General features: G+C 45.4%; 1 protein-coding gene across 1 annotated transcript; it reads left to right on the top strand.

The window, feature by feature from the left end:
• Positions 1-2,882: 2,882 nt before the first annotated feature.
• On the top strand, positions 2,883-16,157 carry bub1ba (BUB1 mitotic checkpoint serine/threonine kinase Ba; the record flags this gene model as incomplete). The annotated part of the gene is made up of 21 exons (XM_080854471.1): positions 2,883-2,932; positions 3,045-3,104; positions 3,200-3,332; positions 3,423-3,619; positions 4,014-4,171; positions 4,282-4,436; positions 5,341-5,429; positions 6,430-6,596; positions 7,073-7,158; positions 7,355-7,419; positions 7,583-7,744; positions 8,171-8,276; positions 8,694-8,947; positions 9,213-9,349; positions 9,828-9,959; positions 10,664-10,752; positions 11,362-11,523; positions 11,915-12,051; positions 12,693-12,855; positions 15,432-15,541; positions 16,004-16,157. The coding sequence occupies 21 exons, from the start codon at positions 2,883-2,885 to the stop codon at positions 16,155-16,157; spliced, it is 2,766 nt and encodes a 921-aa protein (XP_080710597.1).
• Between the last annotated feature and the right edge of the window lie 578 nt (positions 16,158-16,735).

Below are 16,735 nucleotides of genomic sequence, written 5' to 3'. Positions count from 1 at the left end.
GACTCCAAAATTATAACAACCTCTTAGGGGCAGCTTGAATATAGCAGCTGTGCAGGATACGTAATTGCTATGTCCCTGTTGCAGTGGTCATCAGCTCGTAGGTGATGAGGAGCTATATAACAAGGCAAAACGTCTCTCTGACCACTAAAACAGGGACATAGCAATAACGTTTCCTGCACAACTCCTATCATTCAGGGCCTGTCTTAGAGCAGAGATGGCTCAGCAGTCCTCAGTTTCCTAAATTGCCAAGATGATGATTGTGGATTATCACTCCGTAACATCCACTTGCGGGTGAGATGTGCACTGCCCTGCTAATGTTTCTGACATCTTTGACAGTGGCAACAGCCAAGCGATCATTTTCCAAATTGAAACTCATTCAGACCTACCCGAGGGGCAGCATGGAGCAGGAGAGGCTGATTTGGCTGGCTATCCTGTCCATTGAAAAGCATATCATGAATCACCACTTTTATGTTTGAAAGGCATTGTTCGGCTTGCAGGTGTGCTGTATCTCTGGCTGTGCTCAGTCACCCTGTCGGTCTTGTCGTTCAGATTTTGCCCCTAAATTTAGCTATACCGTATCGTCTCGTCACATGATCAAATGGAGACTTGATATTGGACAACAAGATAAATATAACCCAGCAATCATCATTGCATATCTGTATATGACAAAATTACCAAAGAAAATAAGACATTATTCTTTTAATTGAATAGTTCTTTTAAATAGTTAACATAGTTTATGTAGGATAAGCATATAATTGGGTTGCTACTGACTATTTCTCTCCCCCAAAATAATGAAAACCATGACAGAGAAAGTTTTGCCATTTTGAGGGGATATATACCATAAGGTACTCTCCAATCATTTAAACCATGTCAACTTTGATCACGGATGTGTTTACACATTGATACTGAAAATCCGTTAATTCCCAGATATAGTAGTGTACGAAATACCCCCTGAGAAAGTCAACACCAATATCTGGCGAGGTAATAAAGCAGACGAATTTGGAATCCCTGCAGGACCCATTTTTTAGGTCTCAAAAAGAGGCAGTGGTGGGTAGAGTACTGAAAATTGGTACTCAAGTAAAAGTACAATTACCTCCTTCAAAATCGACTTGAGTAAAAGTAAATATTCCATTTGGAAAACTTACTAGAGTAAGAGTAAAAAAGTACTCTGTTTAAAAGTTACTCAAATTACAAGTTACTTTTTTGTGTTGGAGTGTTTGGATCAATGAAAAACATAACGTGAGTAAGTCAGAAAGAAATGCACTCTTGACACATTTCTTCACAAGTTGCTTCATTGTATCATGTATGTTTTTTTTTTTTTTCATTACACATCTCATAGATCTCATAGAAAATAACAGTAGGTCATTAAAAATATTGACCATGTAGGAGATCTCATTCTTTCTCATGGAGAGAAATGCCCTCTCTCTCTCTCTTTCTGAATGCAAAAGCATTGTTATTTACAAGATCATCCCGGTTAGAGAAAAAAGATGCCATGAATCACCTGCCATTTTACAAATGTTTTACTTATTCGTGCTAGCAATTCTGACAGTATAACTTAGCTGCCTTTTGCAAGCTAGCCAAGTAAATAAACATGATGCTGACGGTGAGTTGCAAAAAATATTATTACATTGGAGTGGGGGCTGCCCCAGGACTGTCAGGAGGACCAGTAGTAACGCTAGCTTCGTCCATCTTCTCATCCATAGTGGCGGCGATTAAAGTTATAGTCGTAACGGTCGACCTGAAGGTGTCTCCTGCGCGGCTATGAAATGACAACAATGTTGCAACCTGTGGAGGGCTTGTCGATAACGCATAGCTAACTGACCTCTCCGTTTTTACCCTCTGGTTGCCGTGTATGCTTGTATTCCAATAAACAAAGATATGTGTACTTTTATCACAATAGGCTACTCATTTTAATGAAAGCACAATGGAAATGTAACTGAGTAAAGAGTAGAATTCTAGTTCAAATATTTACTCGAGTAAGAGTAAAAGTGCAGACTTTATAAAGGAACGCAAAAAGTTCTCGTTACCCGAAAAATGTACTTTTTTACTCATTTGCGTTGTCATGTCCGGACAAAAGAGGGCGTCTGGTTACCCTATCTGATGTGTCACGAGTTTTTTATTAAACAACGATCAAAGATATATTTAAAAAACAAGCATTTTGGTGAATAAGCAATATTAGAGACTATATTGCACAAAATAATGTATTTTGTATTTTGAACACCAAATGAATGTTAAATATTTAACTTTGCTCTCCTATATTAGTTCGCCTTTTCAAAATACATGGGTAAATGATGGTAAACTTTATGGAAAATATACATTTTACAATCGTTTTGCAAAAGTAAACTAATAGGCTCTGTCCATTAATGACAGACATCGTGGTACGGAAGTAATGACCTGCCAAAAAGCTCTCTGGCCCTGCCTACTTATACACTCTGCTCCAATCGCGAATACTTTCCTTGATGACGATTTTCGTTCAAAAAAGCAGAGGGATATTATTTTGAATACCTAGCCAGCCAGCTAGGATAGCTGAATTCTCATTGGCAAAACGTCATCGTAAGTAGGTATTATAGTATAGCTAACGTTAGATTCATATAAATACAAGGTGACCACAATGACAAAGACATTGGGGGGTGTAAATATTTGTCTGACGCTGACCTCTTAGGTTATTCGAGATATTCTCAACTCTTCATGGCAAAACATGATATTAGCTAGATAGCTGTAAAGCTAGCCATCTCCAAAGAGAATAGCAACTAACCGATAACTTCAGTGTGTTTTTCCTAGCTGTGGGGGCAAGCTCCCTAGCTATACCGAAAGCAGAATTACTGAATCATATTTGAGGCAACCGATCACTTAACATTGTACTCACCTGCAGGAGCAATAACATGTCTCTGGAAAGAAACGTCTCCCTACAAGCGACAGAACAACAGAAGCAGTAAGTTCCGTAATGGTAGTCTAGCTAATGTTAGAATTCCAACTAAGTTAGCATTACTGGCTAGCGAATGTATATAAAAAAAACTAAAGCTTTCTCTTCCCTTCACCAACAGAGCTTTTGAGTTGGAGCTACGCATGTACGAGGGCGAAGACGCTCTTGGTGTTTGGGATAGGTAAGATAAGAAAGCACTAACATCTCTAATCTGAAGTGTATTTCTCCCTTCCTTGACCTCAGCGTTACATTTGACCCCTACTTTGACTGTTGTAGGTACATAAAATGGATAGAACATTCGAACGCAAAGAGTAATCTTGGTGCCATTCTAGAGAGGGCAGTACAGCAGTTCGTGGATGAAAAGAAGTTTTACGATGATCCACGCTATGTGGATATTTGGATCAAACTGGTAACGTGACGTGACATCGATTCACAATATGTATGATCCACATAAGTGTATAAAACTATAACAGATTATGTTGTGTTTGTTTGGATTAAGGCTCAGAACAGCACCCAGCCCTTGAACATGTTCAGTTACATGCAGAACCAAGGCATTGGGGTACAGCAAGCAGCCTTGTACACCGCCTGGTCAGATGCACTTGAGATGCAGGGAGACCTCCAGCAGGCAGAGATCATCTTCTTAGAGGGTCTCAAGTCTGGAGCCAGACCACTAGATGAACTACAGCGGCACTACCGGTAGGTATCTCAAAACACAGGGCTCCCCAGAATGCTTACAGTCCAACGCATGTTCCGCTACAGTCTTTTTGGAAAGTTAAGTCAGAAAGTCTCAATCATTTTTTACCGGGAACCATTTTTTTCTGGCCCACAGTACTTGTGTTTAGTCCAATATGCATCATGCCAAAAAGTCCACCAAGTCAAATGTTATGTATTGATTAGACATAATCCATCTGTCATCAAACCCTTCTATTTGACTGGTTTGTGCATGGCCTACACAATAGCAGTGTCTGGGTTTGACTACCAGGTTATCGGATGTCTGTATCAGATAGTATATTACATTATTCGGCTGTGACTGACAACTGAGTCTTTTAATTTCCTTTGATTTTGTGTGTTTTAATTTGAACCTAACCAGGACGTTCCAGAGTCGTCTGTCAGGCCCGGCGCACGGGGCAGATGTGACCCAGGAGAAAAAGGATTTTGAGCTCCAGTTGCCATCCTCGGTCGGACGGCGGACTCGGCGGAATCGGAGGGTGCTTGCGTCCGTTAACACAGAGGAGGGGTCCTCGGCTGGTGGGGGGGTCTACCGTTCTCTTGTGTCTGGAGTCTCAACCAATTAGCAAGTTTAACATTGGCTTGTATATTAAAAGACCATTTAAAAGGTGACTGTGGATTGTTTACAGGTCACTCAAGCACAACAGACTACCAGCCGTCCACGTCAGGCCTTATCCAAAGCATGTCTGTGTCAGTCTTTGATGAGAGCCAAGCCAGACCTGTGGAGCCTGCTGTGATAGATGCCAAAGAGAACCAGTCTTTGTGGCAAAAAACGGATAACATGGTTTGTAACTACAGTCACCACCACCACACACTCTAGTCAAGCTATAGCTTTAGGGTTACAACTGCGTTATGGGCATACTTTCTTTTCAGGACAATATTATTATCGGACCAGAATAAATGTTAACCAGTCCAAAAGTAGAGTTTGGAAATGCTGTGTTTGCCCTAGAGAGAACACTCATAATTCTACAAAATGATATAATTTATTATCAGGTGGTGAGACTGCAACTTAGAAGGAAATTCTAGTCTTTACACAATTAGGTATAAAAAAAATGCTTCAAGGCTACCATGTTGTGGTAGAGTAGTCTGGAAGTCACCTCTTAACATACTGTTCTCATCATTTTTATGCAACACTGTAATATGGGTTATGAAAAGCCTGCAGATTGGTCAGGCATGAGGATCCTACTCCCACCCCTTAAAGTTATACGATGCAACATTTTGGCCCTTTTGAGGTATGGTTTTATAGGCAACTAGTTTTAGTACCATCCACAAATTAATTTTGATCGCATATGACCATGTGAAGGACAGATTAACACCTGTGTCTTTCCCCTGACTAGCCATCCAGGATATGCACTAGGTAGTTATGTGTTTACTGGCTGGAACACCTTGCAAAAATGGAAGAAAAGCTTTCACAGCATGACATTGCCAGCTATACTGCCAAAAGACACCAGTCAGTGTGTTGGCAAGCTTCTATCAGTGTCAACTGGGCTGTTGGTGGTGTTTGCAAGGTTTTTCCACGCCTTTTAGGTAGTTAGCGTGCTAGTTTTGGAACATGACTCCTTATTGCTGCTTTAATAACACTAGCCTTCTCTAAAATGGTTTGGATTATCCACCCAGTGTGTATTTGTATTTTAGATACTTTTGTGTAATTTCCATGACCACTGACCCTCATGTCCTCTGTTCTGAAGATGTGTTCCTCTGGTGATGTGGACCCTCAGAGTGGGCAAGGAGCCACACATACCAAGGACACGGAGGAACCTCCTCACGCCTCAGATGAGTGAGTATCAAAGCAGGGTGATGTTGGAATGGTGTAGTAGATTGATATGGTGTAATGTGTGTCTGTAGATTGACATGGTGTAATCTGTCTGTAGATTGATATCGTGTATTGTGTCTGTAGATTGATATGGTGTAATGTGTGTGTGTAGATTGATATGGTGTAATGTGTCTGTAGATTGATATGGTGTAGTGTGTCTGTTGATTGATATGGTGTAATGTGTCTGAGATTGATATGGTGTAATGTGTGTGTGTAGATTGATATGGTGTAATGTGTCTGTAGATTGACATGGTGTAATCTGTCTGTAGATTGATATCGTGTAATGTGTCTGTAGATTGATATGGTGTAATGTGTGTGTGTAGATTGATATGGTGTAATGTGTGTCTGTAGATTGATATGGTGTAATGTGTGTGTGTAGATTGATATGGTGTAATGTGTCTGTAGATTGATATGGTGTAATGTGTCTGTAGATTGATATGGTGTAATGTGTCTGTAGATTGATATGGTGTAGTGTGTCTGTAGATTGACATGGTGTAGTTCGCTGTAGATTGATATGGTGTAATGTGTCTGTAGATTGATATGGTGTAATGTGTCTGTAGATTGACATGGTGTAATGTGTCTGTAGATTGATATGGTGTAATGTGTCTGTAGATTGATATGGTGAAGTGTGTCTGTAGATTGACATGGTGTAGTTCGCTTTAGATTGACATGGTGTAGTTTGCTGTAGATTGATATGGTGTAATGTTTCTGTAGATTGATATGGTGTAGTTTGCTGTAGATTGATATGGTGTAGTTCGCTGTAGAGATTGATATGGTGTAGTGTGTCAGTAGATTGATATGGTGTAGTGTTGTAAAATATGAAGTGGAGTGTTATATTCACCAAAATAGTGAATATTATCTTATGTAGTGTCAGTCTTCTGAGTAACTTTGAGTACTTGTTGCATTTGAAGTCCTCGAGTGTAACCTCAGATTGGCCAATGCCTTCCTCTTTTGCCAATCACAGCGTCCCCTTGGCCCCAGAGCAGGGCTCCACGACCAATCAGTGCGAAGATCAGCAGGGGGTCCAGAGCATGTATTGCAAGAAGCTGCTGTTCAGGGGGCCGATTGAGTTCAGCTTCGATGAGCTCAGGGCCGAGCGCTACTTCGCAAGCACGTGCCAAAAGCTACGAGGTACAGCATGCAGCCCAACAACAAGACATTTACATTTAGTAGACGCTTTTATCCAAAGCGACTTACAAGGAATTTTGTATTTACATCAGGAGCAGTTAGGGGTTCAATGTCTTGCTCAAGGACACTTACACATTTGGCAAGGAGGAGTGGGGAACCAGCAACTTTCCAAACTTCCAATTAGTAAACGCCTCCTCTACCTGCTGTACCACTGTGGCCCCCAGACCAGGTCCTGCATACTCCAGTCAGGCCTTGCACAGCCGCCCTCCCTGTCATCTATGATCCATCCACTTCCATCTCCTCTTAAGAAACACATGGCATTGTGCAGAATGTTTATGTTTATATTGTCACCTCTGTTTACTTATACTCAGTTCTGTTTATTGCTGCCTGATATGTCTGTACACAGCTGTGTTTACATGTGCTCATTGGTGGTTACCAGTGGTTACCTATGTTAACGTGTGCTCACTTGCTCTCTGCAGATAAACAGGTGTACCTGGGCAAAGAGAAGGAGAGACTGAGTCAGCTGATTGAGCAAAGGCTGCAGGGGAAATCTACTCTAGGACCGGTAAGGAGGGAAATCTATACCCCTTTATGCACGGGAGTTAGATAAAGAGCGGTACTACGCGGAACTACATTTTTTTTTTATACACGGTTAGGTCAGGAGGGATAACCTGAACAATCTACAACCTTTTGCATACGGTTACATTGATTAGGGTGAAAGACACACGTAGAGTATTGCTCATGCTGTGTTTGCCTTGCAGGAACATAGCCAAGAGAAATTCAAACCCTTTAAGATTGACAATGAATCTGCCAATCCTGCCAATGAGTAAGTCAATTACAAAATCTTTACTATGCCATGCACCTTTGTTAATAGATGACCTTAGTGCAATGCGGCGGTGTATTCTTAAAAAAGCGTTTCATTGAGTGCTCTTTACTGTATGCCTTTGAGAGGGTCACGTCACGTCACATCCTCTCACCCTCTGGTTCAGGAGTGGACCTCCTGGTGAAAATGCTCCTCGTAGGAATGAAGAGGTCTTCCTGCTGCCAGGAAAGACTGCAGCCAGGGAGCTTCCGTCGTCCGCCGCAGATGTCCAGCCCAAACCCTTCGCCGTGTTTGACGAGAACTCCCCAAGTGGGCCGCCTCTAGAGATGTACGTCTCCTTCTTCTCACGCTTTTCTCTTGTTTATTACAGATGCTGGTCAGCCTCTTCAGCTGTCCCTGTAGCTCAGTTAACAGAGCACCTACTTGTGAATCCTAGTAGAGAGAGGGTGTAATTTAATTCATAAATACAATGTTCTTGTCTGGGGGGTGGGGTATCCAATGCAGTAATGTGTGTGAACACAGGGGCAGTGTCACTAATCTGTGCGAACACAGGGGCAGTCATTTGTATTAACCTGAGCAAGTTTGTTTTAGATTTTGTGTCTGTAAGCAGAGAATGTGTTCTGTGAACTTCCATTTGCAGACCTAAGGCGTGAAAGGCGTACAGTTGTAGGAATGTGGCCAGTCACTGTGGACTGAGGAATTCAGACTTCCTGACTGATTTTGATATTTTTTTTTTTCTGGTCCTGTGCTGCAGCTTCCGGGCTCCTGCGCCGGCACCGTTCCGACACAACACTCTGAAGCTCGCTGTGCCCACCCTGAGGACGCGAGGCTCCCCCTCCGACCCCCCTGTCACCGAGAGGGTAAGCCCTGACAGCGGTGCAGGGCCGGCCCAGACCTGCTTCAAAGCAGTCCGCTCTGACGTGGCCCGCAAAGTGTTTAAAGGCCTTTAGCATAGAACTTTAGAGAGTACAGTGGTCACTCCTGTTCTCAGCATCACTAGGCCTATGTTTGTCATGGCAGATATGGAATAGGAGGTTAATTACCTGTTTGGGCCATCAATGAATAATTTTTTTATTTTCTTTAACCATTAAATAGCCTACAAGTATGCGGTTATTATGGACAGTAGTTGGGGCACAAACCCCAAAAAGTGCCATTGTACTCCCTAGCAGTTCTCTAAACTGATACTGTACGTGGCTTTGTACTATTCTTCTCTGTCTGTGGCTGATGCTGTGGCTTTCACTGACCTTTCACTGACCTCAGTCGTCTGCTCTGCGCAGGACTCTAGAGACAGGACCCTGTCGGAGGAGGCCATTATCAACAGCCACCGCAACAAGACACTGAGTCGCAGCCCCGACAACACGTACGACTTTGCCCACGCCGCCGGGCTGGCCTCCACACCCTTCGGAGGGGTCAGAGGTCAGAGGGCAAACCCACCGAGTGAGGGGGTCGTGACTGAGAAGCCGCAGGAGGGGTCCTGTCCCAACACCACGCCGCAAACGCCGACCGAGTCTACGGAGGCAAACAAACTCAGGTGCCACGCACAAGTCGGACACTCCGTCTTTACTGAGAGTTCAAAGTATGTCTTTACCAGATTCAGATTTAAATTAAGTTTTCTTTGTGGCTCAAAGTGTGTGTGTGTGTGTGTGTGTGTGTGTGTGTGTGTGTGTGTGTGTGTGTGTGTGTGTGTGTGTGTGTGTGTGTGTGTGTGTGTGTGTGTGTGTGTGTGTGTGTGTGTGTGTGTGTGTGTGTGTGTGTGTGTGTGTGTGTGTGTGTGTGCGCGCGCGCCACAACCGTAGCCCTATTCTGGAGGTGAGTCAGGAGTGGCGTTCCATCTCTGCTGGTTCTGTAGGTCGGCCCTCTAGCGCCTCCGTAGTCATGGAGCCCATCCCAGACGAGGACGACATGGACATCCAGGAGACGGCAGCTCCCCCTGGTGAGCCGCTTCTCACTCTCCTTATATTAATATAGAAATTATATTTTTATATATAAATTCTCAGCTTAGTTTCAACTATCTGCTGAAGTCTAATTCAGTTCTCGGGTGTGACCTGCATGCATCCACTGCTGTCTCAAATTGGATAACAACATCTTTCATACACACACTGAATCATATTCATGGATGTAATGTGTGGATATAGATTTTGTTTGATGGTGTATTATACAACCTGTTCTTCCATGTCTTCATTACAGCAGTTAACAAACTCTTTCATACACACACTGAATCATATTCATGGATGTAATGTTTGGGTATAGATTTAGATTTAGTTTGATAGTGTATTATACAACCTATTCTCCACGTCTTCATTACAGCAGTAAAGAGTGAAGGGGACTCCTGTGACAGGAACCCTGTGTTGTACCATGCACAGTCCAGCCAGTCCATCACTTGAACTCTTTTCCCCTCAATTTTCCTTCAGACGCCCAGCCCACTGATCCGTGTTGCTTGGAGGTGAGAAGGCGACTGCTGCATGAAATAGGCCTGCGCACCCTCCCCAACCTCCACCCCGAGCCCGGTCCCCTCCCCAGCACCATCCTAGGCCTGCGTCTGGGTAAGAAACTACTACCTCATTCACTTCTTTTTACTTATTACCACCACTAATACTTACATCTGCACTTTATATATTTCACATCTATCTACACTTCCTACCTCAATTGCTGCTAGTCCCAATTCTGTACATTTTTCATACCTAACTCTTACTGTATATGTCTTATTTTTTCAATTATTCCACTTTACATATGCACATACTCTGCACTTTTATTGCTATTTTGCACTTCTGGTTAAATGCTAAACTGTATTTCGTTTCTCAGTACCTGTACTCTGTGCAATGACAATAAAGTTGAATCTAATCTAATCTAAACAACACCATCCTGCTGCCTGCCTGTGTTTGACCGCCCCCTGATCTCAGCATGGCTCCCTGTAACATGCACACAGGCACTGGGCCAAGTCCGGCAAGGCACTGGGCCAAGTCCGGCAAGGCACTGGGTCTCATCCGACGTTGCCCGTCATATTAGTGCTTGTTTGTTTGAATCAGCTGTGTTCAATTCATTAATATAGCGCCAAAAAAAATTAAAACGTCTCAAGGCGTTTTACAGAGCCCAGGGCCTGACAACTGCCCGGTAATCAGAACCCCAGCACATATGGGGGGGGGGGGCAAGTGGTATCTCCTGATGTGCACTAGGTTTCTGTGACTAACTCACACAGTAAACCGGAGTTGAATCCCTGTGCTGCTGTTTATTCACTGTGTGTGTGAAGGTGACCAGCTGCTGTACTACCTGATGAAGATGTCCAACCTAGCGGACCACTACCTCCTGCCCCCAGATGAGCAATGCACTGTGCTGAAGGTAGGCCACTGCGGGGGTAGGAAGGTGTGAGTGTGAGTGTGTGTGTGTGTGTGTGTGTGTGTGTGTGTCAGAGCACTGATCTTCATGTTTGTTACCTTTGAACTTTAATATGCTATTTTTAAAATGCCCTGCCCCACTCTGGGTCGAAAGAATTTTCACAATCGGTGTGAAACGTTCTCATTGAGGAAGGGGTCTTTTTGTGTATGTGTATGTGTGTGTGTGTGTGTGTGTGTGTGTGTGTGTGTGAGGAAGGGGTCTTTGATCAAGTGAAGATGGGAGCTAGAGTTTATTGAGTGGTGCAAGCCTCGCATGTACATTGTCTTCTGAAAGCAGGGTTTGCGTAAAGCATCTTTATATAGGTAGTTTAACCTCAGAGCACCTGGGTGAACATGTAACTCGGGTATGGTGCTGGTGGAGCTGTAAACAAACTCTGCTTCTCCTGGAGGTGAAGCTGTAAACAAACTGCTTCTCCTGGAGGTGAAGCTGTAAACAAACTCTGCTTCTCCTGGAGGCGCAGCTGTAAACAAACTGCATCTCTTGGAGGTGAAGCTGTAAACAAACTGCGTCTCCTGGAGGTGCAGCTGTAAACAAACTCTGCTTCTCCTGTAGGTGGAGAGGTGCCCAGTGCCTTGGGATTTCTACATCTGCTCTCAGCTTAAGGCCCGCCTCCCCGCAGACACGCAGGGCCACTTCCTGAACGAGAGCAGCTGTTTCCTGTTTGAGGATGGCTGTGTCACACTGTGGACGGTCCCGAGGGAATTTACCTTGGCTGTAAGGAGCATAGATCATCACTGCTGTTTTTTTTTTATTGGTGTCAAATCATAAACGTGAACAAGCAATAGAGTACCACATATTTGTTGGTTGCCACATATTGTAGAAAGCCACTTAATCACAATAAAGTCAAGTCAAGTCAAGTCTTTTATTGTCAGATACACAGAACAACAGAGTTGGACTGGGCACTGAAATGCTTAGGACAGGACACCATACCACACTACCATGACATAACAACATATAAACATAAAAACATATAAGTACTCCAACATGATATAACATAACTTAACAATAAGTACTGAAACTTAACAATAAGTACTGAATAAATCGATTTCAGTGGTAAAGACTGTATCAGGACAGTCAACTTCTCCTGTACTGAAACCTGTTTCAGGACATCACTGCGGACACGGATGACAAGCCCCTGGTGGCTCACCTTGCCCTGCGCCTGGTGGAGATGGTCAGACGGATGCACTCTTGTCACCTGGTGCACGGAGCGCTCCGCCCTCACAGTCTCATCTTCTATCCCAGGTAACCAAAAGCCTCTGACACATACACACACACTAACACACACACACACACACACTAACACGCACACACACACACACTAACACACACACACCATGACCATGGTTGACCCAAAATGGTGGTAGAATATCAAAAACACAAACACAGAAACCTGTACTAATGGTTTTCCTCTGTCACTTGATGGGCAAATGTCTCCTTCGCTCTTCACCGGTAATTATATTCTTTTTCAACATAAAAGTCCTTTCAAGGTTTTTGTAGTTTGAGAGAACATTAAAAGTGAATGCTTATGGTCAGAGAGCCAATGTCTAATTGATTAAAACAAACATTGGACTCCTGTCGTGACTGAAGCCAGTCCCATGTCTGAATTTGATTAAAACAAACATTGGACTCCTGTCGTGACTGAAGCCAGTCCCATGTCTGAATTTGATTAAAACAAACATTGGACTCCTGTCGTGACTGAAGCCAGTCCCATGTCTGAATTTGATTAAAACAAACATTGGACTCCTGTCGTGACTGAAGCCAGTCCCATGTCTGAATGTGTTTTTGACAGAGGGGCTGACACACACACACTCACACACACACACACACACACACACACACACACAGAGTGGCTTTATTAACCGTCTTTGCTCTTCATCCCTCAGCCCTACCGATTCTGATCTTCAGCATGCCGTCGTCATGGCGATAGATTTCTCCTGCTCACTGGATCTAAAGCTCCAGCCGGAAGTACAGTCAGTTGGTTTGCTTAGCAACGCAGCGGAACTCATCAGTCAGGGGCTTCTGGTGCCCACCTCCTCCCCCTACCAGGTACACCAGAACCCTTAAACACACCCACGCCCACCTCCACCCATGTTCACACCCACACACCCACGCCCACCTCCATCCATGTTCACACCCACACACCCACGCCCACCTCCATCCATGTTCACACCCACACACCCACGCCCACCTCCATCCATGTTCACACCCACACACACCCACAACCACACCCACACACACCCATATTCACACCCACACACCCACAACCACACCCACACACACCCATGTTCACACCCACACACCCACAACCACACCCACACACACCCATATTCACACCCACACACCCACAACCACACCCACACACACCCATATTCACACCCACACACCCACAACCACACCCACACACACCCATGTTCACACCCACACACCCACAGCCACACCCACACACACCCATATTCACACCCACACACCCACAACCGCACCCACACACACCCATGTTCACACCCACACACCCACAGCCACACCCACACACACCCATATTCACACCCACACACCCACAACCGCACCCACACACACCCATGTTCACACCCACACACCCACAGCCATCTCCACACACACCCATGTTCACACCCACACACCCACAGCCATCTCCACACACACCCATGTTCACACCCACACACCCACAGCCATCTCCACACACACCCATGTTCACACCCACACACCCACAGCCATCTCCACACACACCCATGTTCACACACCCACAACCACACACACACCCATGTTCACACCCACAGCCATCTCCACACACACCCATGTTCACACCCACACACCCACAACCACACACACACCCACAGCCATCTCCACACACACCCATGTTCACACCCACAGCCATCTCCACACACACCCACACACCCACAGCCATCTCCACACACACCCATGTTCACACCCACACACCCACAACCATCTCCACACACACCCATGTTCACACCCACACACCCACAGCCATCTCCACACACACCCATGTTCACACCCACACACCCACAACCACACACACACCCATGTTCACACCCACAGCCATCTCCACACACACCCATGTTCACACCCACACACCCACAACCACACACACACCCATGTTCACACCCACAGCCATCTCCACACACACCCATGTTCACACCCACACACCCACAACCACACACACACCCACAGCCATCTCCACACACACCCATGTTCACACCCACAGCCATCTCCACCCACACCCATGTTCACACCCACACACCCATGTTCACACCCACAGCCATCTCCACACACACCCACACACCCACAGCCATCTCCACACACACCCATGTTCACACCCACACACCCACAACCACACACACACCCATGTTCACACCCACAGCCATCTCCACACACACCCATGTTCACACCCACACACCCACAACCACACACACACCCATGTTCACACCCACAGCCATCTCCACACACACCCATGTTCACACCCACACACCCACAACCACACACACACCCACAGCCATCTCCACACACACCCATGTTCACACCCACAGCCATCTCCACCCACACCCATGTTCACACCCACACACCCATGTTCACACCCACAGCCCTCTCCACACACACCCACACACCCACAGCCATCTCCACACACACCCATGTTCACACCCACACACCCACAGCCATCTCCACACACACCCATGTTCACACCCACACACCCACAACCACACACACACCCATATTCACACCCACACACCCACAACCACACACACACCCATGTTCACACCCACACACCCACAACCACACACACACCCATGTTCACACCCACAGCCATCTCCACACACACCCATGTTCACACCCACACACCCACAACCACACACACACCCATGTTCACACCCACAGCCATCTCCACACACACCCATGTTCACACCCACACACCCACAACCACACACACACCCACAGCCATCTCCACACACACCCATGTTCACACCCACAGCCATCTCCACCCACACCCATGTTCACACCCACACACCCATGTTCACACCCACAGCCATCTCCACACACACCCACACACCCACAGCCATCTCCACACACACCCATGTTCACACCCACACACCCACCTCCACCTCCATCCATGTTCACACCCACACACACCCACAACCATCTCCACCCACACCCATGTTCACACCCACAGCCATCTCCACACACACCCACCGCCACCTCCATCCATGTTCACACCCACACACACCCACAGCCATCTCCACCCACACCCATGTTCACACCCACACACACCCATGTTCACACCCACACACACCTATGTTCACACCCACAGCCATCTCCACACACACCCACCTCCACCTCCATCCATGTTCACACCCACACACACCCACAGCCATCTCCACCCACACCCATGTTCACACCCACACACACCCATGTTCACACCCACACACACCCATGTTCACACCCACACACACCTATGTTCACACCCACAGCCATCTCCACCTACACCCACGCTTGCCGAAACTGGAGAGAAAGAAAAAGGAGTAATTGTGATTTTCTGCTGTTCTCATCTCTCTGTTTAATCCAACCCACCCACCCCTCCCTCCCGTGTGCTGTAGCTGGATCTGCTGGGCGTAGCAGAGACTGTTCACCTGATGCTGTTTAAGAGGCGTCTAGAAGTGGTGAAGACGGAGACAGGATGGAGGCTGGCTGACACTGCAGAGACCAGGTGGGTTGTGTTTACCTGTAGACCAGGTGGGTGGTGTTTGCCTGTAGACCAGGTGGGTGGTGTTTGCCTGTAGACCAAGTGGGTGGTGTTTACCTATAGACCAGGTGGGTTGTGTTTACCTGTAGACCAGGTGGGTTGTGTTTACCTGTAGACCAGGTGGGTGGTGGTTACCTGTAGACCAGGTGGGTGGTGTTTACCTGTAGACCAGGTGGTTGGTGTTTGCCTGTAGACCAGGCAAGTATGACAGGTGGAGTCAAAGTGGGGAGTAATGATCTACTGATAAACCTACAGCCGCAGTAATGGTAAAGCCCCCTTATTTACAGTTGAGCGCCACATTCTTACATGCAGTTAACAAATGAACTTCTATCTCTTCTATGATCCACCCATCACATGTCCTATCCATATAGATAATGCAAACACACTGACTCACGTGTGTGTCTGTGCTTTGGTGTGTGTGTGCAGGGAAGGGTCACTACATGCTATCTGGCACAAGTTCTTCCAGAAGATTCTGAACAGTGGCGAGAAGAGTGCCGCGAGTGTTCTGACTGAACTCCACGAGGACTTGAGGGACTACATAGAGAATGTTGTTGGCTTTTATAAGATAACAACATTCTAAAGATTCACTTTTAATTTATATGCTGTAATTAAAATATCATTTTTTTTAGAAATCTCTGAAAAGAACGTTTGTCTGTCTTTTAAGTAATAAATATGTTTACAAATGAAAGGCCCCTTAATGTTTTACCTGAGGTCATGGAACTCTTCTCCATGTGGTGCCATCATGGTTGAACACCTGAATGTCTCGTCAGCAGATAATGTTGGTTTGTCATGTTTCATCAAGTCTAATTGAGCTTTCTATGATTAATGTAAAACTACGACAACCAATTCAATTCACAACCAGTATCAGACTATATAATTTGGCTAAAGAGCAAGTCTAGTCATGTCTTTTATTGTCATATACGCAGAACAACAGAGTCGGACTGGGCGCTGAAATTCTTAGGACAGGACACCGTACCACACTACCATAACATAGCAAGACATACCATAACATATATACATATAAGTACTCCAGCATGATATAACATAACATAACCTAACAATAGGTACTGAACATAAGATAAAAATGATAATAAGATATGAAAAGACAAAGTAGTAGACCTACTAGATAAACATTAAATATACAATATAGATACTAAA

Source organism: Sprattus sprattus (assembly GCF_963457725.1).
Source record: "Sprattus sprattus genome assembly, chromosome: 16".
NCBI lineage: Eukaryota > Metazoa > Chordata > Actinopteri > Clupeiformes > Clupeidae > Sprattus > Sprattus sprattus.
Note: the sequence above shows the minus strand (reverse complement) of the source record. Positions and strands in the feature narration are given on the sequence as shown.